Source organism: Myotis yumanensis, unplaced genomic scaffold, assembly GCF_028538775.1.
Source record: "Myotis yumanensis isolate MYYU_CA2020_CCGP unplaced genomic scaffold, mMyoYum1.0.hap1 SCAF_35, whole genome shotgun sequence".
In the NCBI taxonomy this organism is placed as follows: Eukaryota; Metazoa; Chordata; class Mammalia; order Chiroptera; family Vespertilionidae; genus Myotis; species Myotis yumanensis.
In genome coordinates, this window is record NW_027223786.1 from 369,728 (window position 1) to 393,573 (window position 23,846).

Consider the following 23,846-nt stretch of genomic DNA (forward strand, 5'->3'; position numbering starts at 1 on the left):
CACAATGTCTATGCCATTATGGCTATAACATTACAATGGCTATGACATAACAATTGCTATGAAGTCACAATTGATATAACTTCACAATGACCATGATACCACAAGGGCTATGATGTTACAACTGCTATGACGTGACAATGGCTATGACATCACAGAGGCTACAAAGTTACAATGGCTATGCCATCACAGTGGCTATGACGTTACAATTGTTCTGAGGTAATGATGGTTATGACATCTGATGATGCAATTCCTGTGGCATTGTAGTAGCTATGACTTTTCAATGGCGGTGACATTAAAGTGGGTATGACCATGATATCACAATGGCTATGTCATCACTATAGCTATGACCTTATAATGGCCATTACATAACAATGGATACGCCATCACAATGGCTATGACATTACAATGGCTATGACATCAAAATGGCTATGAATCGCCGTCACCCATTGGAGGTCAGGTTTAGTGTGGGGACACTCATACCCCAGGCTAGGCCCCCGCATGGGCCCGCCCTTCAGGTGGCATTCACCAAAAGCATCTCAAGGAAACATTCTCCTGAACCTGGCTGCGATGCCTGGCGTGCTTCACCGTCGCCTCTTGTGCAGACTCCTCGGACCCAGGACCCATGAAGAGTGTTGGGGGAGGGGAGGTTATTTTATTTTTTCTTTGCTCGTTTCTCGTCATTCATTGCAATTGATTCTATTTCTCGGCAATGAATGGTTACAAACTTTGGTCCCATTTGTATTTTTTTAATCAGTAGAATTTCTGGATTTTAAGGACTATTTCAGTGCTTATTGTTGCCTGTCACATATCTGTCTGTGCTTTCCATCCGTGGCAAATGGATGCCCTTAAACCTAATGAATTTACTAAAAAAAAAAAAAAAAAAAAAAAAAAAAAACTTAAAATGACCTTAACCACATGCTTCATTTAAAAATTGACATGTAAGTCTATAGAAGCCCTGTTCACTGTCTCTGCTATCCAAGTTGTCAACTGTCCTTGAATACATCTAGCAGTGATGGAGTGTGGTGTGAGGTAGAGCTTTACCTTGGGGGTGGTTTGGGGGGTGTGTGTGTGTGGGTGTGGGTGTGGGTGTGTTTCTCTTGGTTTTTCAACCTCCACTGTAAGGAGAGGCTGTTCATTTGTCCTAAGTCAAGAATCCAGGTAACCACACAACGAAAGTCTATGGGAGGCAAGCGAGAAATGTGAGAAAGGAATTGAAAACAGTCAGTAAACCATAACATCGCAAGCACCCTTAACTGGCTATAAGCTCTTCCAGTATAAACAGATGACAAGATCCAATTGAAAGACAAAACAGAACCCTGAAGGTGTGGCTCAGTAGGTGAGAGGTCCTATCATGCAATGGAAAGCTGAGGGTTCCATTCGGGGTCACAAGGGAATCCTGGTCAACGGCACATGCGTGGTTGCACTGACCAGGTTCTATCCTGGCTCTGGGCAGGGTGCTTTGGTGGGAGGCAACCAACTCATGTTTCTCTCACATCACTGTTTCTCTCTCTCTCTCTCTCTCTCTCTCTCTCTCTCTCTCTCTCTCTCTCCTTCTGCTGAACGTGGCTGCGATGCCTGGTGTTGATTCCTCCAAAGGAGGCCACGAGGGAGGGGTGCGGGAAGGGGGAGACCGGAGACCCAAAAACACCGAACAAAGTAGGCCTTGGAGGTTATGGGAGGCAGAGGCTGAAGTTGAGGTGAATAAAATGTGTATGCTTTTGTATATTAGCTCTGAGAGCAGGATGCCAGAGGCCACCAGCAGCTGGTGGAGGCAGGCGAGGAGCTTCCCAGAGCCCCCAGATGGAAAGGGGTCCCACGGCCACCTTGATTTGTGACTCCTGGCATCTGGACTCTCAGGGGATTCCTCTCTGTTCTTGTAACCCCCTTCTTTGGTGGCAGAGGGACATGGCGACTCTAGGAATTGAATAGGATGCAGCCGCCTCCTCAGCCCCAGCTCCCATGCTGCACCCCAGTGTGAACCGGACTCCGGAGGACCCGGGCCCGCCAAGCGCTGCCGGATTGAGGAGCCTGCAGGCCCTGAAGACGGGATGGCGCCCAGCCTGCAAGGCCTCCCGGTGCCCTGGGCCGCAGACGCGCTCACCTCAGTGCTGGTCGTGGCTGAAGGCTGTGCCCTGCCTAGCGTCAACACGGTCCTGGAGACCCAAAGCAAGCCCACATTGGTCCCACCAGTATCTCTGGTCCCTGAGGCGCGCTTGGGCTCTGGAGAGGGGGCGCACTCGCCCGTCGGCCTGGAACCCGGCACTCTCCTGGATGATGCTCCCACAGGAGCCATCACTATCCAGCAGGAATTCTGCACGTCAACCCCACACATCGCCCTCCCAATAGAGGCCCCCCACCAGGACGAGGAGGTGTCGTCCTGGTTCCAGCCTCCCTTGATGCTCCCTGCAGGCTGGCTCACTGGAACCCGGTCAGGCAGCCCATTGCTCCCACATGGCCCCATCCGAGGGCCATGGCCTCCACCCCCGAGGCCTAGTCCAGAGAGAAACGCACCTGGGCCCTACTCCAACCTGAGCTTCAACCTGTGGGAGCCCTTCCCAAGCTCACCGCTCCAAACTCTACCTCTGTCCCCAAGCCCCAGTCCAGGTCCTCGGGTTCGCCGCCCCTGGCTGCATGCTCTGGGGCCTGCTCCAAAGGCCTGGAAATGCCTGTTTTAGGAATGAATGGGATGCAATCCCTCCTCAAGGGGCTGAGGACCAGGAGAAGGGATTCTGATAGCTGTTGTGAGTTTACCACACATGTGAAAACAATGAATAAAGACAGATGCTCTTTTGATGCAGGCTGCTTTGCAGAATTGTCGATGAATGGTCACCACCAGGTAAAGCACCGGCAAGTCCGTGCGTGCATGGAGCTAAGCCAGGACATCGTCTTGCACTGCTTACCGAGGGGGAGCTGGCAGGGTGCTGTGTCCAATGAGGGAGTTGAAAACAAACAAACAAACAAACAAAAATCTTAAAATAACCCTCCTTATAAAAACCTTCTTTAAAAAAAATAAACTCTTTAAAAAAAAAAAAACCCCTCCTTAGAAATGACATCAATCCAGCCTTTCAATGCCCAGAAGCTTAGGCAAGCCCAAGTGGCCTGGCCCGGACTTGGTCTCTAGGTAGGGGCTTGACCAGCCATGCAGGGAGGGAGCGTGGCGGGGCGGGTGTCCACCAGATGACCCAGCTCAGGCGGGGCCGTCCCGCCCTCTGCTGGTCGAGAAGCGCCAATGCAAGCCGCCCTCCTGCAGCCAGAGCCCTGTGCCTGGACTTTACCTGAGCGTGGAAGGACCAGCAAGGGGCACGCTAATATACAAAGCCATACACCTTTTATTCACATCAACTTCCGCCTCTGCCTCCCATGACCTCCAAGGCCAGCTACATTCGGTGTGTCTGCGTCTCTGGGCTACCACCTTCCGCCCCCTCCCCACCCCCCCTCATCCCCCACCCACGCCCGGCCCATTTCCTTCGAGGAATGAATGCCAGGCGAAGCCACGTTCAGCAGAACCTTTTATTTCAGTACTTTCGCAGGGCCTAACTTGGGGGCATGTGTGCCCAACAGGTGATGCTTTCACAGTTGTCACAGTCCAGGGGGCGGCTGATTGGTCGAGCGGCTGATTGAGCTCCTCCCACCAGGCTCTGGGGCTATAAAAATAAGCAGGGTCTTCTGTGCGGAGCTTCTCAGCCCTAGGCTCGTTGTCTTGGTCGCCATCGCCTTCCTCGTTCTCCAAGGGAGCTTTCAGGGGAGAGGTCTCGCCAAGACCGGGTCCTGGGTCATAGAAGCCGCTGAAGCACCTGGCTAGCACCTGGCTAGGCTGCTGATCAACTGAACGCCGTCTCCGTGCCGTTTCGTCTTCGCCGGCTCTGTCCCCGCCTTTGGGAACGCCTGGAACGCCTGGGCTGGGGTCCCAGCAGAGGCACAGGAGGAGCTAGCCATATCCCAAGATGATGAAGAGAACGGAAAGTCATCCTGAGCTGCCGCCAGAGGTCATCCAAAAGCCTCGCAGCCGCCTGCACATGCACTTGCTGGAGTCTACGCAGGCTCTCCATGCACTGGGCCAAAGAAGGAAGGATGAGAAAGCTGGCTCGGACCCCAACATCTGGAGGCCGCACAGGAACAGCTCCTGCGCTACGCGAGAAGTGATGGACCGCCAAGCTGAAGCGCTGCCTCTATCCCAGGCCGACTCCGCGCCCACAATGGCCAACAAAGTGAACATGTCTGTGGACGACGTCACTCAGCTGAACCGGAGCCAGCGGGGCGGCTGCGGCGGGGCTGGCACCCCAACAAAGGCAGAGGAGAAGCTCACTATTCCCAAGAGGAAGGGGAAGAGAAGTCATCCTGAGCTGCCGAAAGAGGCCATCTAAAGGCCTCGCAGCGGCCTCCAGAGGCACTTGCTGGAGTCTGTGCAGGTTTCCCATGCACTGCGCAAGAAGAGTGATGCGAAAGCAGACCCGTCTTCCTCGCGGGCCCTGGGAAAATCAAGTAATGCCAAAGGCCCCCCAGCCACGCCAGGTTTTCCAACAACCGCTGGATGCGAGCCACATGAGGGGGCCATGTCTAATGGGGTTTATATGCTGCCGAGCTCGGCCAATGGAGGCGTGAAGCCAGTGGTGTCCAGCACACACCTGCTGGACTTTCTGGGGCAGCTGGAAGGTTACACACCTACCATCCCAGATCCGGTGACTCATTTCTACCTAAACCACGCTGGCTTAGAAGCTGCAGACCCTCGCATAGTTAGGCTCTTCTCCATAGCTGCCCAGAAATTCATCGCAGATATTGCCAACGATGCACTGCAGCTGTGCAAAACGAAGGGCACCGCCTCTCGTGGCTCCGGCAAGTACACTCGAACCATGGAGGACTTGGCCGCTGCCCTCAGCAAGTATGGCATCGATGTGAACACACCGCCCTATTTCACCTGAGCCACCCAACCTATATGTACTTGTCTGCCCCCTAATCCCCCACACCGGCCTGTTTTCATAATAAACTTTATTTGGACAGAAATAAAATCGTCATTCCTGTCTAGTCTGTTCTGATTGGCTAGTTCCTTACACAACAGGGATTTTTAATTGGTTTGCAAGCCCGTTTTCTAAGGCCCCTGTTGGCTTCGCCCCCGCCACTGGCGGCGCCATCCGGGGCCTGCTCCCAAGACCCGGAGAGGCCTGTTTTAGGGATGGACGGGCTGCAATCCCTCACTGATTACCAAGGGGGGAGCTGGTGGGGTCCTCTGGCCAATGAGGGAGTTTTTTTCTTTTTTTTTTTTTTAAACAACAAACAACAAAAAATAAATAAATAAAAACCTCCTTTAAAAAAAACCCCACCTTAAAAACAAACAAACAAACAAACAAATCAACAAAACCCCGTTTCTTAGAAATGACATCAATCGAGCCTTTCAACTCAATGCACAGACGCTTGGGCAAGCCCACGTGGCCTGGCCGGGACTTGGTCTCTGACCATCCATCCAGAGAGGGAGCATTGTGGGTTTTCAGGAGGTGGACCAGATGACCCAGCCAGGGCAAGGACGTCCCGCCCTGTGCTGGTTGAGAAGCGCCTAGGCAAGACGCCCTCCTGCAGCCAGAGCCCTGTGCCTGGACTTGACCTGAGCAGGGAAGGACAAGCAAGGGGCTCGCTAATATACAAAACCATACACATTTTATACACATCAACTTCAGCCTCTGCCTCCCATGACCTCCAAGGCCAGCTTCATTCGGTGTGTCTGCATCTCCGGTCTACCCCCACCCACCACCCACCCACAACAACACCCCACCCTCTCCCGGCCCATTCGCTTCGAGGAATGAATGTCAGGTGCAGCCACGTTCAGCAGAATCTTTCCTTTCGATCCTTTGGGTGAATGCCACCTGAAGGGGCATGCCGTTCGGGGCCTCCCTTGGGGCATGTGCGCCCCCACCTGAAACATGAGGCCCAACTGGTGACGCTTTCACTCCTGGGGGTGGCTGATTGGTGGAGCCAGCGGGCAGCTGGTTTGGGTCCTCCCACCACACTCTGGAGCTATAAAAGAAAGCACAGTCTACTCTGCCAAGATTCTCAGCCCTAGGCTTGTTGTCTTGGTCATCCACCATGTTCACCAAGCAAGCCTTCAGGGGAGAGATCTCGCCAAGACCCGGTCCCTGGACATAGATGGCACTGGAGTACCTGGCTAGAACCTGGCTAGGCCGCTGATCAAGTGGACTTGCCCCTCGCGCCCGACCGGTGTGGGCGCCAGACGCTTCACCAAGCCCGCCCCCCCACCCCCCAGTTGCAGACAGTGAGTGACACTCGCCCTCTGCCATTCTCCAGAAGCACCGCCCGCAGCGCCACTGGGATGTTAGGCAGCCACCTCCTCAGCCTCAGCTCCCATGCTGCACCCCAGTGTGAACTGGACTCCGGAGGACCCCGGCCCGCCGAGTGCTGCCAAATTGAGGAGGCCGCGGGCCCTGAAGATGGGATGGCGCCCAGCCTGCAAGGCCCCCCGGTGCCCTGGGCCGTAGACGCGCTCACCTCAGTGCTAGTCATGGCTGAAGGCTGTGCCCTGCCTAGCGTCAACATGGTGCTAGAGCCCAAACCCGAGCCCGAGTCCAGGTCGGTCCCGCCAGTGTCTCTGGTCCCTGAGGCGCGCTTGGGCTCTGGAGAGGGGGCGCACTCGCCCATCAGCCTGGAACCCAGCGCTCTCCTGGATGATGCTCCCACGGGAGCCGTCACCATCCAGCAGGAATTCTTCTGCTGGTTAGTCCCACACAGCCAAGCGCTGCTGAAATGATTGGTAGAATCAACATCATTAAATTGTCTCTACTGCCAAAGCAATCTATAAATTCAACGCACTTCTCATTAAAATACCAAGGGCATAGTTCACAGACCTAGAACCAACTCTTCAAAAATTCATCTGGAAGAAAAAATGACCCCGAATAGCTGCAGCGATCCTGAGAAAGAACAAAGTAGGTGGGATCTCAATGCCAGATATCAAGCTGTATTACAAAGCCACTGTTCTCAAAACTGCCTGGTACTGGCACAAGAACAGACATATAGATCAATGGAATAAGATAGAGAGCCCAGAAATCATCCCCAACCAATACACTCAATTAATATTTGACAAAGGAGGCAAGAACATACAATGGAGTCAAGATAGTCTCTTCAATAAATGGTATTGGGAAAATTGGACAGATACATGCAAGAAAATGAAACTAGACCACCAACTTACACCATACACAAAAATAAACTCAAAATGGATATAGGACTTAAATATATAATGGGAAACCATAAAAATACTAGAGGAATCCAAAGGCAACAAAATCTCAAACATATGCCGAATCAATATCTTCACCGATACTGATCCTAGGGCATTGGAAACTAAAGAGAAAATAAACAAATGGGACTACATCAAAATAAAAATTTTCTTCACAGCTAAAGAAACCATCAACAAAACAACAAGAAAGCCCACTACATGGGAGAATATATTTGCTAACATTATATCTGATAAGCACCTATTCTCCAACATTTATAGGGAACTCATACAACTTAACAAAAGGAAGATAAACAATCCAATCAAAAAATGGGCAAAGGACCTAAATAGACACCTTTTAAAAGAGGACATTCAGAAAGACAAGAGACATATGAAAACATGCTCAAAGTCGCGAATCATCGGAGAGATGAAAATCAAAACAACAATGATGTACCATCTCACACCTGTCAGAATGGCTATCATCAGCAAATCAACAAATGATAAGTGCTGGAGAGGATGTGGAGAAAAAGGAACACTTGTGCACTTCTGGTGGGAATGCAGACTGGTGCAGCCACTATGGAAGACAGTATGGAGTTTTCTCAAAAAACTGGAAATGCAACTCCAGTTTCACCCTGTGATCCCACTTCTAGGAATATATCCCAAGAAACCAGAAACACCAACCAGAAAGGATATATGAACCCATATGTTCATAGCAGCACAATTCACTATAGCTAAGATCTGGAAACAGCCTAAGTGCCCATCAGTAGATGAATGGATTAGAAAACAGTGGTACATCTGCACGATGGAATACTATGCAGCTGTAAAAAAGAAGGAACTCTTACCTTTTGCAACAGCATGGATGGAACTGAAGAGCATTGTGCTAAGTGAAATAAGCCAGTCAATGAAGGAAAAATACCACATGATCTCACTCATTCATGGATAATAGAGTCCATTATAAACTTTTGAACAATAATAGATACAGAGGCAGAGTTGCCTCGAACAGACTGTTAAACTACAGCAGGAAGGCCGGGGAGGGGGGGGGGCAAAGGGGGGGTAATAGATCAACCAAAGGACTTGTATGCATGCATATAAGCATAACCAATGAACATAAGACACTGGGAGGTAGGGGAGGCCAGGGCATTGTCAAGGAAATGGGCAAAAAACGGAGACATATGTAAGACACTTAGTAATAATTTAAGCAATAACAAAATTATTATTTAAAAAAGAAGAAAGAGACCTTCCTTAGTATAAGCCACTGAAGTTTTGGGAATGTTTGTTACTCACCATAACATCTAGCCCAGCGTTTCTCAACCTGTGGGTCATGACCATATTGGGGCTTGAATGACATAATCATTTCACAGGGGTTGCTGAAGACCATCGGAAAACACATGTGTAATTACATATTGTTCTTGTGATGAATCACTATGCTTTAATTATATTCAATTTGTAACAATGAAAATACATCCTGCATATCAGATATTTACATGACGATTAATAACAGTAGCAAAATTATATTTATGAAGTAGCAACGAAAATTATTTTATGGTTGGGGGTCACCACAACATGAGGAACTCTATTAAAGGGTCACAGCATTAGGAAGGTTGAGAACCACTGATCTAGCTGGTCCTAATGGGTGTGCTTTAACAATTCTACTCTCCTGGAGGCAGCAGAGTCTAACATTTTAAGTCAGATCTCTGTTATTAGAAACACTTGGTTTTGCCTTCCAGCCCTGCCTTTATTTAACTCTACTATCAGGCAATTTACATAAAGCCTCTGAGCCTCAATTTGCTCTTCATAAAATCTCAGTTTGCAGAAAGGACTAAATGACATAATAATGCATGTAAAGCACTAAATTCCAGGTCTGGCACATGCAGTAAACATTTGGTAGCTATTAGCTCCATAGTTCCACAATGTGTACTGAATACAAACATTCTAACATTGTATGAAGGGTTAACCTTTTGTTCTTTGTAGTATTTCAAATGTTGTTTTTAAACAAATAAAATTGTACTGTATATATTCTCTCATAGCCTGATTTGTCTCCTAAAAATGTCATATTTTTTATTAAAAATAAAAAATCTGAGATCTGGTATAGCCCAGAGGATTTAGAATCTTCCCATGCACAGAAAGGTTTCTGGTGAAATTATTCATGAAGCACAGCATAGTGCCTCTGAAATAGGCACTGTTCTCAGAAATCTGGCTGGATTCCCAGTGGGAGGGTGAGGGGTTGACAGGAGGCAGCTGATCCATGTTTCTATTTTCCCTGTCCCATCCTATCTCTCAAAAAACAAATTAACAAAAAATCAGTTGGAGACAACAGACCGCAGAAACTACCACTGGCCACCCGATCCTAATGTTGTTATTTCCCAGCAACATTCTGGCTTCCAAACACCTATATTCTCAATGGTCAGTGAGTGACTGGGATACTATTTACACCTGGAAGGCCTGGAAAGGTATATTACCCAAAGGGCTATGCCCCTAATGATGGCTGGGTTTAGCCAATGAAAACCGAGGAGAGGCACATTATCCAGGTGTACATGGTTGAGGGTGGGAGTTCCTGCATCTACCTGGTGGTCATATTGACCTCTTTGGTCTGTTCACAGAGAGTGAGGCTTCCCAGCGCCAGGTCTCCAGAAGGACAAGGCATCAGAGGCAGTATCCCCCTATGAAGGGGTGTGTCTGAGGTTTGCTGAGCCCCAACACGCCAGAATTTGGACTTTTCTGACTCCTGGACACCTCTCTGCTTACAGAGTTCAACGATGCCTTGTTGAGTTAACCCTCCAGCCTGGTGTGTGGGCACCTCTGGGGTCCTGCAGTCCCGGTCCCACTGCCAGGAACAGTGAGTTCATGTGTAGCAAAAGGTGTGATGGCAAAAGAGGTTAACAGGTTACAATACCTCCATGTGAGGACATGATGGTGTGACTGAACTAGGAGGATTTGGGAAATGTAGGACTTGTTTTGTGTATATAGGCAACAAAGAAGATGAGGCAGAGTTTTGCACAAGGAGTTTTACTTTCATTCTCAGGAATCTGGGGACATGAAAGGTCCTGACGAAAAGAGGGACATTGTGTGAGGTAGTTCTGTAAACTTTCCCCAAAGCAGCTCAGAAGAGGAACAGACTAGAAGAGAGATGATAGAAGCTGGGGACAGGTGGCAAAAGTCCTATAAAAGATAAGGTAACTGGAAAGATTGTGCACTGAGGACTGAGTCTTGAAGGAAAGTGGTCATCTCCAGGACACATGGGCCTATTGACTGGGAAACGGTACTGAGCAGTCTGAGCCCATGGATCCTGGGGTTGGTGGCCAGAGTCTCAACAGATCTTTCTCTGAACACAGATTCCTGTAAATGCAGAGTGGTTTAAGGGTTTTGTTTTGTGGAACTCATATCAGGGCCTCACACTCTTACAACTTCTGTGATAGTGGTATCCTGAGATTGTCTTGCCTCTGTTCTAGCCCTTATATCTGGGGACCTTGATGAGACACCAAGCCCAGAATTCTAAGTACATGTCTAAGGTTGTCTGAAATGACGCCTGTTTTTGGCAAACAATGGAATAAGATGTGAGTAGACCTTCCAGTCATAGGTTCCTTTATGTGCAAAGGCTTAGAGTGAAGACTGAGCTCATTCAAGAACGAAGTGGCATCCACAGGCTGGTGCTCTATCCACTGAGCCAAACCAGCTGGGGCTTGTGTCCATTTTTTAAAATAGGAACTGGTGACAATTGAACAGGAATGAGGTCTAGAGGAGCTTGTGAAACCTTTGGAGTCTGGTCTGCAGGTGATGGGAGTAATGGCAGATTTGGAGCAGCAGAGGCAGGTGATCTGAACCAGGTCTAATTAGACTTCCTGTGGCTGAAGCATAACCAACCATATTGCTGTGAGGGAGGTGGTAGAAAGTCTAGACTGGAGGTTGCTGTGGTGAGCATGATGGTAAGTGACCCATGATGGTGACTGTGGGGGTGAAATAAGCTTTTGTTTTCTGGATTAGTGTTTTAGGTGTGGCCAATTCGATTTTCTAATTTTGAGTCTGAGAGAGAGGTAAGAGCCAGGAATGACTTGAAAGTTTGAATTTGACAACTGCATGTATGGAAGCACTATCAGCTGAGATGCAGATATTCAGAGTAGAAGTGTAACGTTCATTGGGAATACAAAATTGTTATTTTTTATCTGTTTTGGTGTGCGATATTTCAGAGAGCACTTCATAAGCATCTGGAACTCTGAGGAGAAGTTCAGGTTGAAAATGTCTTTAAAGTTGGAAGTGCAGTGACCAGGGTAGACTTGTAGGTCATCTTTTTTAAAACTTTTTTTTCTGTTTAATTGGAGAGCAAAGAGAAATTAAAACAAGATGAGATGGTAGTTGTTGCATCTTTGCTTGTGAATCACACACCAGGATTGTGTTGAGAGCCTTTTTGTGGTCAGTAGTCTGACTGATTTACATACGGGAATGAGTGGACATATGTGAGATACACTGGACCTGGGCCAGAGGGCCATAGGTGATGGGACTTGAGTGCTGTGACTGGTGAAGGGACATCAAGTGCAGCACCATAAGAGGTAGGCTCTGGATATCTGAGATTTGATGTGGATCTCAATAGGAGAGGTTGTGGCTTTTTCTTTTTTGGAGGGCAGTTACAGTGATCAATAGGAATGAGAGAGCATATATCAGTGGCATCTTGGCTAGTGTTGGGAATGTTGAAGGGTAAGAGAGAAATACATTACTGAAGGGTTGAATTAGAGTATTGGAAAATATGATGATTAAGAAAAATGGTCCAAGTCATGACGTATTTGTGTTACCTTTGGCATCATGCCTCTGGGAATGAAGCTATGTGAGAGAAGTGTTGTTCAAAGAGTTATGTGTGGCAGGAAGTGCAAAGTGATGGCCTCAGCAACCTAAGCTTGGTTTCAAAAGGGAAAAGTCTGATGCCAAAATTTACAGGGAATTGGGATGAGATTCTAGGGAACAACAGGGTTATTGCCTGACAAGAACAGTGTCAAATCACTCACACTCTCATTATGGACAACATCAATCCATATCCTATGTTCATGACACCCACTGTATTGAAAGGCGTAGTGAGTACAACATTTTTGTACTAGAGAGCAGGTAGGATCTATATGCTCTTTGCCCTTATTGTCATGGGAAGACACTGCATAAGTAGGAATATAAGGAGTGAGTGTATTTGATGAAACAAAGGCCAGATATCTTCTCTGTAGTCAGAAGTCTAGGGAGCAGATGGATATGGAAGTTGGGGTGTATGATAAATGTAAAATCCTAGGAGAGAAGCTGATAATGGACTGAACTGTCCCCATTATGACACGATATGAACTTTGAGGATGTGGCCATTGCCTTCTCTCCAGGGGAATGGGGAATTCTTGATGAGGCTCAGAGACTTCTGTACTGCAAAGTGATGCTGGAAGTATTGGCACTTGGATCATCTGTAGGTAAGACCCTCACATATATCCTAATGGACTGAGGTGATGGCATCTCTTCCTTGATATTCCACCTGTAGCTTCCTCTTTCCTACATCCAGACCATGGGCTCTTCAAATTTTCCTCACGCTCATGTGCAATGTGCTATAGATGCCAGTTCTGAGCTGTGTTGAGAGTCCTGAGAAATAAACTCCACAAACTTCTTTAACACTATTTTCCTCAGAAAGTGCAGGATGTGTCTGGGAGCCAGGCATCTTACAGAAAGCTTAATGGGTCCCACATGCAGTTTCCCTCCCTGGGAGAGTGACTACGTCTAGATCCTTGGCTTCCACTTCTGCACCTTTCCTCTAGATAAAGGTTCTGGGTGACTGCCTGTGCCAGGTTATGTTCTTTACTTCCATGAACAATGGACTCTTCTTGTAAGACTCTCCTTCATTTGGTGTTTATAATATTACCTTCCCTGTATACTATTCCAAGTGGATTTTCTCTGGACCAGGGCTGGATGGTCACCTCTGTAATCTTTCATTAATACTTGGAATATTTTGGTTTTATGTATTTGTAGAGAAGGTGGTACAGACAGAACCCTAGTTTTTTTTCACAGGGTGAACATGCAGGATGGTCTCAGAGGAGTTCTGGCCCAGCTGAGTGGAAACTAACAGAATGTGTGACACAAGGGCTGTTTTCAAATTATACCAGAACCCAGCTTGATTCTATCACTGCACAGATGCAGGTGCCACTGCCCACACCTCATTTTTACCTTTCCTTTGAACTACTTTACACTTCCTGGCATGTCATTTCACCTGCTTCTCCCTAGCTTTCCACCGTTTTCAACTTTGTGGCATTTTTACATTTCCTGCTCCTCTGCACTGCTGCCTCTGTAGTATTCTTCAACTTTGACCTGCACATGTGTTACGAGGTTCACATACATACTTAAGTAGTCCTGGAAAAACAGCTACTAGTTTATTGAATTTTTCTTGGAATGAGACACAAAGAAAATTCTGCAGAGCTTGCCTATGTTACCTGCAGACAAGCCCTACTGAACACTGTTAGTGTAAGTAAGGACTGGAAGTCTTACCTCTCTTCCATGTGGTTTTTGCCGTCTTTGTGTCGTATTCCTGGTGAAGTCTTCCTTCCTTTATGATCTTCAGAGGCCCATAATTTCACAGAAGCCTGTTATAAGTCTTCCTTCATATCTCTTCTTTTCATAAAATTGCATGAAGCTGAGGTGTCATGGGCAACACACTTTTGTAATGGAACTTCCCTCTGTCACCACAATCAACATTCATTTCCTCACCTTTTTTCTGTTTCCAGCTTATTGGCATGAAAAGGATTATTACGAGGCCTGTTCTAATCAGAGTGTATCTGTAGAAGGAGAGTCACAAGTCAGGGCTTCTGAGACAGCTCCAGCAACCCAGAAGAACCATCCATGTAAGCAGTGTTTCTCGGTGTTAAAAGAAAATTTGCACCTGAGTGAGTTACAAGCAGCACACTTGGAACACAAAGGCTTCTTCAGTGAAGCATGTGTGAGAGACTTCTGTTCCAGTGCAAACCCTCACCAGCAACAGAGGAATGCCAGGGGAAAGACACCCTGGAAAGAAGCCTCAGACGGAGCCTCATTTGTGACCAGGTGCAGCTTCTACTTATCAGAGGTGTCTTCAAACAGCAGGGTGGTTGGGGAAGACTCCCAAACTCCCTCAGAGCTTCTCCAGTACCAGGCATCTCATAACACTGAGGAGCCACAGTGTGACAGTGAGATTTCAAAGGAATTTCTCAGTGGACAATGTCATCTCCAGTGGGGTGAATGTGAAAATGCTGCCAGCCACAACCTCAATGTTGTTGGATGTCTGGGTGTATGTTCTGGAGAGTGTGGCACAGGTAGGAAAAATTATAGACGAATCCTTAACCTCATTCGACATAAAGTAGTTCACTGGAAAAAATCGGTATGAGTGTACAGATTGTGGGAAATCCTTCAGTCAGAGTTCCAACCTCATTCGATGTCAGAGAATTCACTCTAGTGTAAAGCCTTATGAGTGTAGTGAATGTGGGAAATCTTTTACCCGCAATAATTCCCTTCTTATCCACAAGAGAGTTCACACTGTTGAAAAACCTTATGGGTGTAGTGAATGTGGGAAATCTTTTAGGGATAATAATAATCTCCTTATCCACAATAGAGTTCACACTGGAGAAAAACCTTATGAGTGTAGTGGGTGTGGGAAATCTTTTACCCGTAATATTTTCCTTCTTGTCCACAAGAGAATTCACACTGGAGAAAACCCTTATGGGTATAGTGAATGTGGGATATCATTTACAGATAATAATCTGCTCCTTATCTACAAGGGAGTTCACACTGGAGGAAAAGCTTATGCATGTGTTGAATGTGGGAAATCTTTTAGGGATAATATTCAGCTCTTTAGCCACAAGAGAGTTCACACTGGAGAAAAGCAGTCTGAGTGTACAGGTTGTGGAAAGTCCTTCAGTCATAGTTCCAACCTCATTCGACATCAGAGAATTCACACTGGTGAAAAGCCTTATGAGTGTAGTGTATACGGAAAATCTTTTACCCGCAATATTTCCCTTCTTATCCAAAAGAGAGTTCACACTGGAGAAAACCCTTATGGGTGTAGTGAATGTGGGATATCTTTTACGGATAATAGTCTGCTCCTTATCCACAAGAGTTTTCACACTGGAGAAAAGCCTTATGTGTGTAGTGAATGTGGGAAGTCTTTTACCCGCAATAATTCCCTTCTTATCCACAAGAGAGTTCACACTGGAGAAAAACCTTATGAATGTGGTGAATATGGGAAGTGTTTTAGGGATAATATTCAGCTCTTTATCCACAATAGAGTTCACACTGGAGAAAAGCCTTATGTGTGTAGTGAATGTGGGAAGTGTTTTAGGAAAAATAGACAGCGTCTTATCCACAAGTCAGTACACACTGTGGAAAAGCCTTATGAGTGTACAGATTGTGGGAAATATCATAGATAAAAATATGGCCTTATGAGACACCTAAGACTTCACACTGGATAAAAGCTATAAATGTGAAGGGAACACTTCATTTTTCTTACTCAGAATAACAACACTGAAGGAGACTCTATGATACACAGTTGCCTTAATATGATCCCTTTTTATCAGGGAAGATACTCTGCTAGATTCTTCAAAGATTCAGGTACATGTGAGGTTTTAAGGAGATAATTGAACTTGCCATTCTGTCCAGGCCTCCTATCTGATTGATGTCACTATTAGTGATTGGGGCTGAAGTGATTACACCTCTAACACCTGGCTCATCTGAGCAATTTGAATCAATCACAGTCACTGTATGCTCTCTTGTGCTTGAATAAATTCTAAATACTCTGAACCTTTGGCAGGATATTATTCCTTTCTCTCTGACTAGGGAATGGACCTGGTGCAGGGTGTGTCCAGAACACCCATCCTCAGAAAAGAAGTGGTATCTCTTTCAGGGAGTTTATGGTTCTCACATTATGCTGTGATGATTGGCTTAGGTTCTATTTCACCAATCTGAACACCACTGGCTATGGTTTATGATATTTCAGTAAAGGAGTTTTTCCTGTTGTACCTTTAATTGTGATGGTTCTATTCACTGCCTGCAAATGTTTTGAAAGCACTGTTGTGGTTTGTCAGCATGTAGATGTAAACCAATATGGTGCAGATGTCAAACCTTCAGTGCTTTGTAAAGGAGAACATGATGGCAGAGAATCATTCTTCATCCCAAACGGGCTTATTTTACATTGCTGCCCAAGGTGTTGAAAGAAAAACTGCATACCTTTGTGGTCTTAATTTATATCCTGGTACTTTTGTTATGAGTGAGGTCAGTGGTCACCCAGAAAAGGAAGCCTTTGTTGTCCTTTTGTGAACAATATTTATTATGTTCTTTATTCACAGTATTTATTCTTTAATTCTTATCAATGTTTAGGGGAACTCCTCCCCACATACTGCAAAGAAGCCAAGTGTCACGAAGTGTGAAATTTCATACTCCTGTGACATTTGTTGTAAGACTCTGAGGTTAACCTACCATTGAGACAAAAACACTGTATTCATAGTGATGAGAAAGTGACTGCAGTATATTATATGGAAAGTGTCTCTTCTGAAAATAAATCCACAAATATTCTTGGGCCTGTCTCTTGTGTGACCTTTGTGTTCAGACATTCTCAGCACCTCCAAAAATGTTTCCTGTAGCTGAAGTCATTGGCAGAGAAAATAATTTAATAGATTTGTGGATTCTCCTGGTCTCTGTGAGGTGTTCACCACAAAGTCATTTCTCAATATGTAAGAACTCAAAGCTAAGGGAAGGGTAATCCTGTAATAAATCCCAGAATGTGTCTTTTGCAACCAGTCAGCATTCCTGTTGATTCCATGGCAGTAGTCTTCACTGCTTGCCAATATTTGGTGCCGTTGAGGCAATGATGTTCCTCTCAGGATCTCCCTATGCAGTGGTGTGTCTGAGGTTAGCTGAGCCCCAACATGCCAGAATTTGGGCTTTTGTGACTCCTGGACTCCTCTCTCCTTACAGAGTTCGACGATGCCTCACTGGAATTTACACTGCAGCCTGGGGTGTGGACACCTCTGGGATCATGAAGTCCAGGTTGCACTGCCAGGAACAGTGAGTAACTCATGTGTGACAAAAGGTGTGATGGGGGAAAGAGGTTAATAGGCTGCAGTACCTCCATGGGAGGATGTGGTGGTTTGACTGAACCAGGAGAATTTGGAAAACCCAGGCCTTGTTTTGTGTCTAAAGGAACAAAGAAGATGAGGCAGTTTTGCATGAGGATTTTCACTTTCATTCACAGGAAACTGGGGACATGAATGTTCCTGACCAAAAGAGGGACATTGTGTGACACAGTTCTTTAAACTTTTCCCAAAGCAGCTCAGAAGAGGAACAGACTAGAAGAGAGATGATAGCAGTTGTGGACAGGATGCAGAAGTCCTATAAAAGATAAGGTAACAGGCAAGAGTGTGCACTGAGGACTGAGTCTTGAGGGAATGTGGTCATCTCCAGGACACATGGGCCTATTGACTGGGAAATGGTACTGAGCAGTCTGAGCCCATGGATCCTGGGGTTGGCGGCCAGAGTCTCAACAGATCTTTCTCTGAACACAGATTTCTGCAAATGCAGAGTAGTTTAACAGTGCTGTTTTGTGGAACTTATATCAGGGCCTCACATTCTTACAACTTCTGAGATAGTGGTGCCTGGGATTGCCTTTCCTCTCTTCTAGCCCATATATTTGGGGATCTTGATGAGACACGAAGCCCAGAATTCTAAGTACATGTCTAAGGTTGGCTGAAATGATCCCTGTTTAAGGCAAATAGTGGAATCAAATGTGAGAAGACTTTTCAGGCACAGGTTCCTATATGTGCAAAGGCTTAGAGTGATAACTGAGCTCATGCAGGAACCTACTGGTGTCCTTTTAAAAATATATATATGTTTTTATTGTTTCCAGAGAGAAAGGGAAAAGGAGAGAGAAATAGAAACATCAATGAACTGAGAGAATCATTGGTGGGCTGACTCCTGCCCCCCACACTGGGGATCAAGCCCACAAACCTGGCATGTGCCCCAGAACAGAATCAAACCCAGGACCCTTCAGTTCACAGGCTGGTGCTCTACCCACGTAGCCAAACCAGCTGGGGCTTGTGTCCATTTTTTAAAATAGAAACTGGTAACAATGGGACAGGTCTGAGGTCTAGAGGAGCTTGTGACACCTTTGGAGTCTGGTCTGCAAGTAATGGGTGTACTGGAAGATTTGGAGCATCAGAGGCAGGTGATCTGACACAGGTCTCATTAGACTTCCTGTGGCTGAAGCATAGCAAACAAAATGGCTGTGAGGGAGGTGGTAGAAAGTCTAGACTGGAGATTGCTGAGGTGAGCATGATGGTAAGTGGCCCATGATGGTGACTGTGGGGGTGAAATAAGCAGTTGGATTCTGGATTAGTGTTTTATGTGTGGCCAACTGGATATTCTAATTTTGAGTCTGAGTGAGAGGTAAGAGCCAGGGATGACATGAAAGTTTGAATTTGGCAGCTGCATGTATGGAAGCACTATCAGCTGAGATGCAGATATTCAGATTAGAAGTGTAATGTTCATTGGGGTTAAAAAACTTTTATTTATTTTTTAAAAAATATATTTTATTGATTTTTTACAGAGAGGAAAGGAGAGCGATAGAGAGTTAGAAACATCGATGAGAGAGAAACATTGATCAGCTGCCTCCTGCACACTCCCTACTGGGGATGTGCCCCAACCAAGGTATATGCCCTTGACCAGGAACGAACCCGGGACCCTTGAGTCCACAGGCCGATGCTCTATCCTCTGAGACAAACCGGTTAGGGCCAAACTTTTTTTTAATCTGTTTTGGTGTGCAATATTTCAGAGAACATTTCATGAGCATCTGGTACTCTGAGGAGAACTTCAGGTTGAAAACTTCTTTAACGTCGGGGGTGTAGCGACCAGGGAAGAGTTGTAGATCATCTTTTTAAAAACTTTTTTTCTGTTTAATTGGAGAGCAAAAAGAAATTAAAACAAGATGACACAACAGCTTTTGCATCTTTACTTGTGAATCACACAGAAGGATTGTGTTGAGGGCCTTGGTGTGGTCAGTAGTCTGACTGATTTGCATATGGGAATGAGTCGTCATATGTGAGATACACCGGACCTGGGAGAGAGGGCCATAGGTGATGGGACTTGAGTGCTTAAGGCTGTGATTGGTGAAGGGACATTAAGTGCAGCACCAGAAGAGGTCGGCTCTGGCTATCTGAGATTTGATGTGGTTCGCAATAGGTGAGGTTGAAGAAAAAAACCAATCAGATAGGGAGGTCATCATAGAAGGACTGAAGGTGCCTCATTGAGTGTGGACTATGAGAGTTGGTGTAGAACTTAATTTAGTTTGAATTTTCCAGGCATTAACAAAACCACACTTGCTGAGTAATGAGTAAGAAGTCAGGGAGATGACTATGGGGACTGGGACTGTGGAAGTGTAGGTTTGAGAGAGTTATGGTAGCAAGAGTGATGTGTACTTGGAAAAGGCATGTGCATTCATGGCTTCAGGGCCCCTGACATTGACATAAAATGGAATGATAGTGGAATTTATTTCTGGTGATGTTTGGATAATCTGATATACAAAATTTCATATTAATTCCTAAAAAGAGGGTCTATAGTAGTGGTACATTCTTGGTCCAGAGATTAGATGAAATATATGAGCAACCTGCATTTTATTGTAGAGAGCAGTTACAGTGATCAATAGGAATGAGAGAGCATACATCAGTGTCATTTAGGCTGGCATTGGGAAGGGTGAAGGGTAAGAGAGAAATTCATTACTGAAAGGGTGAATTGGAGTATTGGAAAAGAAGATGATGAAGAACAAATATTCAAGTCACAATGTATTTGTCTTACTTTTGGTATTATGACTCTGGGAATGAAGCTGTGTGAGAACTGTGTGTTTCAAAGACTTATGTGTGGCAGGAAGTGCAAAGTGATGGCCTCAGCACCCTAGGCTTGGTTTCAAAAGGGTGAAGTGTGATGTCAAAATTTTCAGGGACTTGGAATGAGAATGTAGGGAACAACAAGGTTATTGCCTGACAAGAACAGTGTCAAATCACTCATACTCTCATTATGGTCAACATCTATCCATATCCTATATTCATGACATCCACTGTATTCAAAAGGAACAGTGTGGCCAAAATGTACTAGAAATCAGGTATGATCTATATGCTCATTGTCCTTATTGTCATGGGAAGACACTGCATCAGTAGGAATATAAGGAGTGAGTGTATTTGATGAAACAAAGGCCAGATATCTTCTCTGTAGTCAGAAGTCTAGGGAGCAGATGGATATGGAAGTTGGGGTGTATGATAAATGTAAAATCCTAGGAGAGAAGCTGATAATGGACTGAACTGTCCCCATTATGACACGATATGAACTTTGAGGATGTGGCCATTGCCTTCTCTCCAGGGGAATGGGGAATTCTTGATGAGGCTCAGAGACTTCTGTACTGCAAAGTGATGCTGGAAATATTGGCACTTGGATCATCTGTAGGTAAGACCCTCACATATATCCTAATGGACTGAGGTAATGGCATCTCTTCCTTGATATTCCACCTGTAGCTTCCTCTCCTACAGCCCGACCATGGGCTCTGCAAATTTTCCTCACGCTCATGTGCAATGTGCTATGGATGCCAGTGCTGAGCTATGTGGTAGCCCTGAGAAATAAACTCCACAAACTTCTTTAACACTATTTTCCTCAGAAAGTGCAGGATGTGTCTGGGAGCCAGGCATCTTACAGAAAGCTTAATGGGTCCCACATGCAGTTTCCCTCCCTGGGAGAGTGACTACGTCTAGATCCTTGGCTTCCACTTCTGCACCTTTCCTCTAGATAAAGGTTCTGGGTGACTGCCTGTGCCAGGTTATGTTCTTTACTTACATGAACCATGGGCTGTTCTTGTAAGACCCTCCTTCAATTGGTGTTTGTAATATTACCTTCCCTGTATACTATTCCAAGTGGATTTTCTCTGGACCAAGGCTGGATGGTCACCTCTGTAATCTTTCATTAATACTTGGAATATTTCGGCTTTATGTATTTGTAGAGAAGTTGGTACAGGGAGAACCCTAGTTTTTTTTCACAGGGTGAACATGCAGGATGGTCTCAGAGGAGTTCTGGCCCAGCTGAGTGGAAACTAGCAGAATGTATGACACAAAGGCTGTTTTCAAATTATATCGGGAACCAGATCAATTCCATCACTGCTCAGACGCAGGTGCAATGCCCACACCTCATTTTATCTTTCCTTTGAACTACTTTACACTTTCTGATATGTCATTTCACCTTTGATTTCCCAGCATTCCGCCATGTTCACCTTCGTGGCATTTTTACATTACTTGCTCCTCTGCACTGCTGCCTCTGCAGTATTCTTCAAGATTGACCTGCACATGTGTTATGAGGTGCACAAACATATTTAAGTAGTCCTAGAAAAAAAGCTACTCGTTTATTGAATTTTTCCTGAGATTAGACATAGACAAAATTCTTCAGAGCTTGCCTATGTCACCTGCAGACAAGCCTTACTGAACATTGTTAGCCTAACGAAGGGCTGGAAGTCTTACCTCTCTTCCATGTGGTGCTTGCCATCTTTGTTTCATATTCCTGGTGTGGTCTTCCTTCCTTTACAATATTCAGAGGCCCAGAAATTCACAAAAGCCTCTTATTAATCATTCTTGCATATCTCTTCTTTTCATAAAACTTCATAGAGCCATGGTGTCATGAGACACACACTTTTGTAATGTTACTTCCCTCTGGCGCCACAATCAACATTCATTCCCTCACCTTTTTTCTGTTTTCAGGTTGTTGGCATAAATAGGATGATGAGGTGGTCTGTTCTAATCAGAGCGTAGCTATAGAAGGAGAGTCACAGGTCAGGGCTTCTAAGAGAGCTCCAGCAACCCAGAAGAACCATCCATTTAAGCAGTGTTTCTCGGTGTTTAAAGATATTTTGCATCTGAATGAGTTACAAGCAGCACATTTGGAGCATAAAGACTTCTTCAGTGAGGCATGTGTGAGAGACTTCTGTTTCAGTGCAAATGCTCACCAGCAATGGAGGAATGCCAGGGGAGAGACGTCCTGGAAAGAAGGTATGGACAAGGCCTCATTTGTGACCAGGTGTAGCTTCTACTTATCAGAGGTGTCTTCAAAAAGCAGGGTGGTTGGGGAAGACTCCCAAACTCCCTCAGAGCTTCTCCCGAACCAGGAAACTCATAACACTGAGGAACCAAACTGTGGCAGTGAGATTTCACAGGAATTTCTCAGTGGAAAAAGTAATCACCAGTGGGGTGATTGTGAAAACGTGACCAGCTATATCCTCAAAGTTCTTGAATGTCAGGATGTGTGTTCTGGAGAGTGTGGCAAATGTAGGAAAAATTATAGATGAATCTTTATCCTCATTCGACATAAAAGAGTTGATACTGGAGAAAAACCATTTGAATGTATCGATTGTGGGAAGTACTTCAGTCAGAGTTCCACCCTCTTTTGACATTAGAGAATTCACACTGGAGAAAAGCCTTATGAGTGTAGTGAATGTAGGAAATCTTTTACCCGCAATAGTCAGCTCGTTATCCAGAAGAGAGTTCACACTGGAGAAAAACCGTATGTGTGTAGTGAATGTGGGAAGTCTTTTATGGATAACAGCTCCATACCCATAAGAGAATTCACACTGGAGAAAAACTTTATGAATGCTGTGAATGTGGGCAATTCTTTAGTCAAAATAGCTTCTTATACACAAGAGAGTTCACACTGGAGAAAAACGTTATGGGTGTAGTGAATGTGGCAAGTCCTTTAGGGATATTAGTCAGTTCCTTATCCACAAGAGAGTTCACAGTAGAGGAAAGCCTTATGTGTGCAGTGAATGTGGAAAGTCTTTTAGGCAAAATAGTCATCTCCGTATCCACAATAGAGTTCACAGTGGAGAAAAACCTTATGTGTGCAGTGAATGTGGGAAGTGTTTAGGCAAAATAGTCAGCTCCTTATCCACAAGCCAGTTCACTCTGGGGGAAAACCTTATGAGTGTACAGATTGTGGGAAATATTTTAGCCAAAAATATAGCCTTATGAGACACCTGAGACTTCACACTGGAGAAAAGCCGTAAATGTGAAGGGAATGCTTCATTTTTTTTACTCAAATAACAACACTAAAGGAGACTTTATGATACACAGTTGCCTTAATATGATCCCTTTTGATCAGGTCATATACTCTGCTAGATTCCTCATAATTTTCACGTACAAGTGAGGCTTCAAGGAGCTACTTGAACTTGCCATTCTGCCCAGGCCTCCTATCCAATTGATGTCACTATGAGTGATTGGGGCTGAAGTGATTTCATCTTTAACACCTGGCTCACCTGAACAGTGTGCATCAGTCACAATCCCTGTGTGCTCTCTTGTGCTTGAATAAATTCTAAATACTCTGAACACTTGGAAGGATCTTCATTCCTTTCTCTCTGCCTAGGGAATGGGCCTGATCCAGGGTTTGTCCAGAACACCCATCCTCGGAACAGAAGTGGTATCTCTCTCAGGGAGTTCGTGGTTCTCATGTTATGCTGTGATGATTGGCTTAGGTTCTATTTCACCAATCTGAACACCACTGGCTATGGTTTATGATATTTTGGTAAAGGTGTTTTTCCTTTTGTACCTTTAATTGTGATGGTTCTATTCACTGCCTGCAATGTTTTGAA

At 45.5% G+C, this 23,846-nt stretch overlaps 1 protein-coding gene across 1 annotated transcript; it reads left to right on the forward strand.

The window, feature by feature from the left end:
- Positions 1-1,571: 1,571 nt before the first annotated feature.
- LOC139000848 (proline-rich protein 23C-like) lies at positions 1,572-2,675 on the forward strand. Its single transcript, XM_070402842.1, has 2 exons — positions 1,572-1,656; positions 1,930-2,675. Exons 1-2 carry the CDS (start codon positions 1,572-1,574, stop codon positions 2,673-2,675), a joined length of 831 nt encoding a protein of 276 aa, XP_070258943.1.
- The last annotated feature ends 21,171 nt before the right edge of the window (positions 2,676-23,846 follow it).

Coding starts and splice junctions, on each gene's coding strand:
- LOC139000848 (XM_070402842.1), top strand. CDS start 1,572: ATGCCTGGTGTTGATTCCTCCAAAGGAGGCCACGAGGGAGGGGTGCGG. Junction 1,657..1,929: donor ACCCAAAAACACCGAACAAA/GTAGGCCTTGGA, acceptor GGAATTGAATAG/GATGCAGCCGCCTCCTCAGC.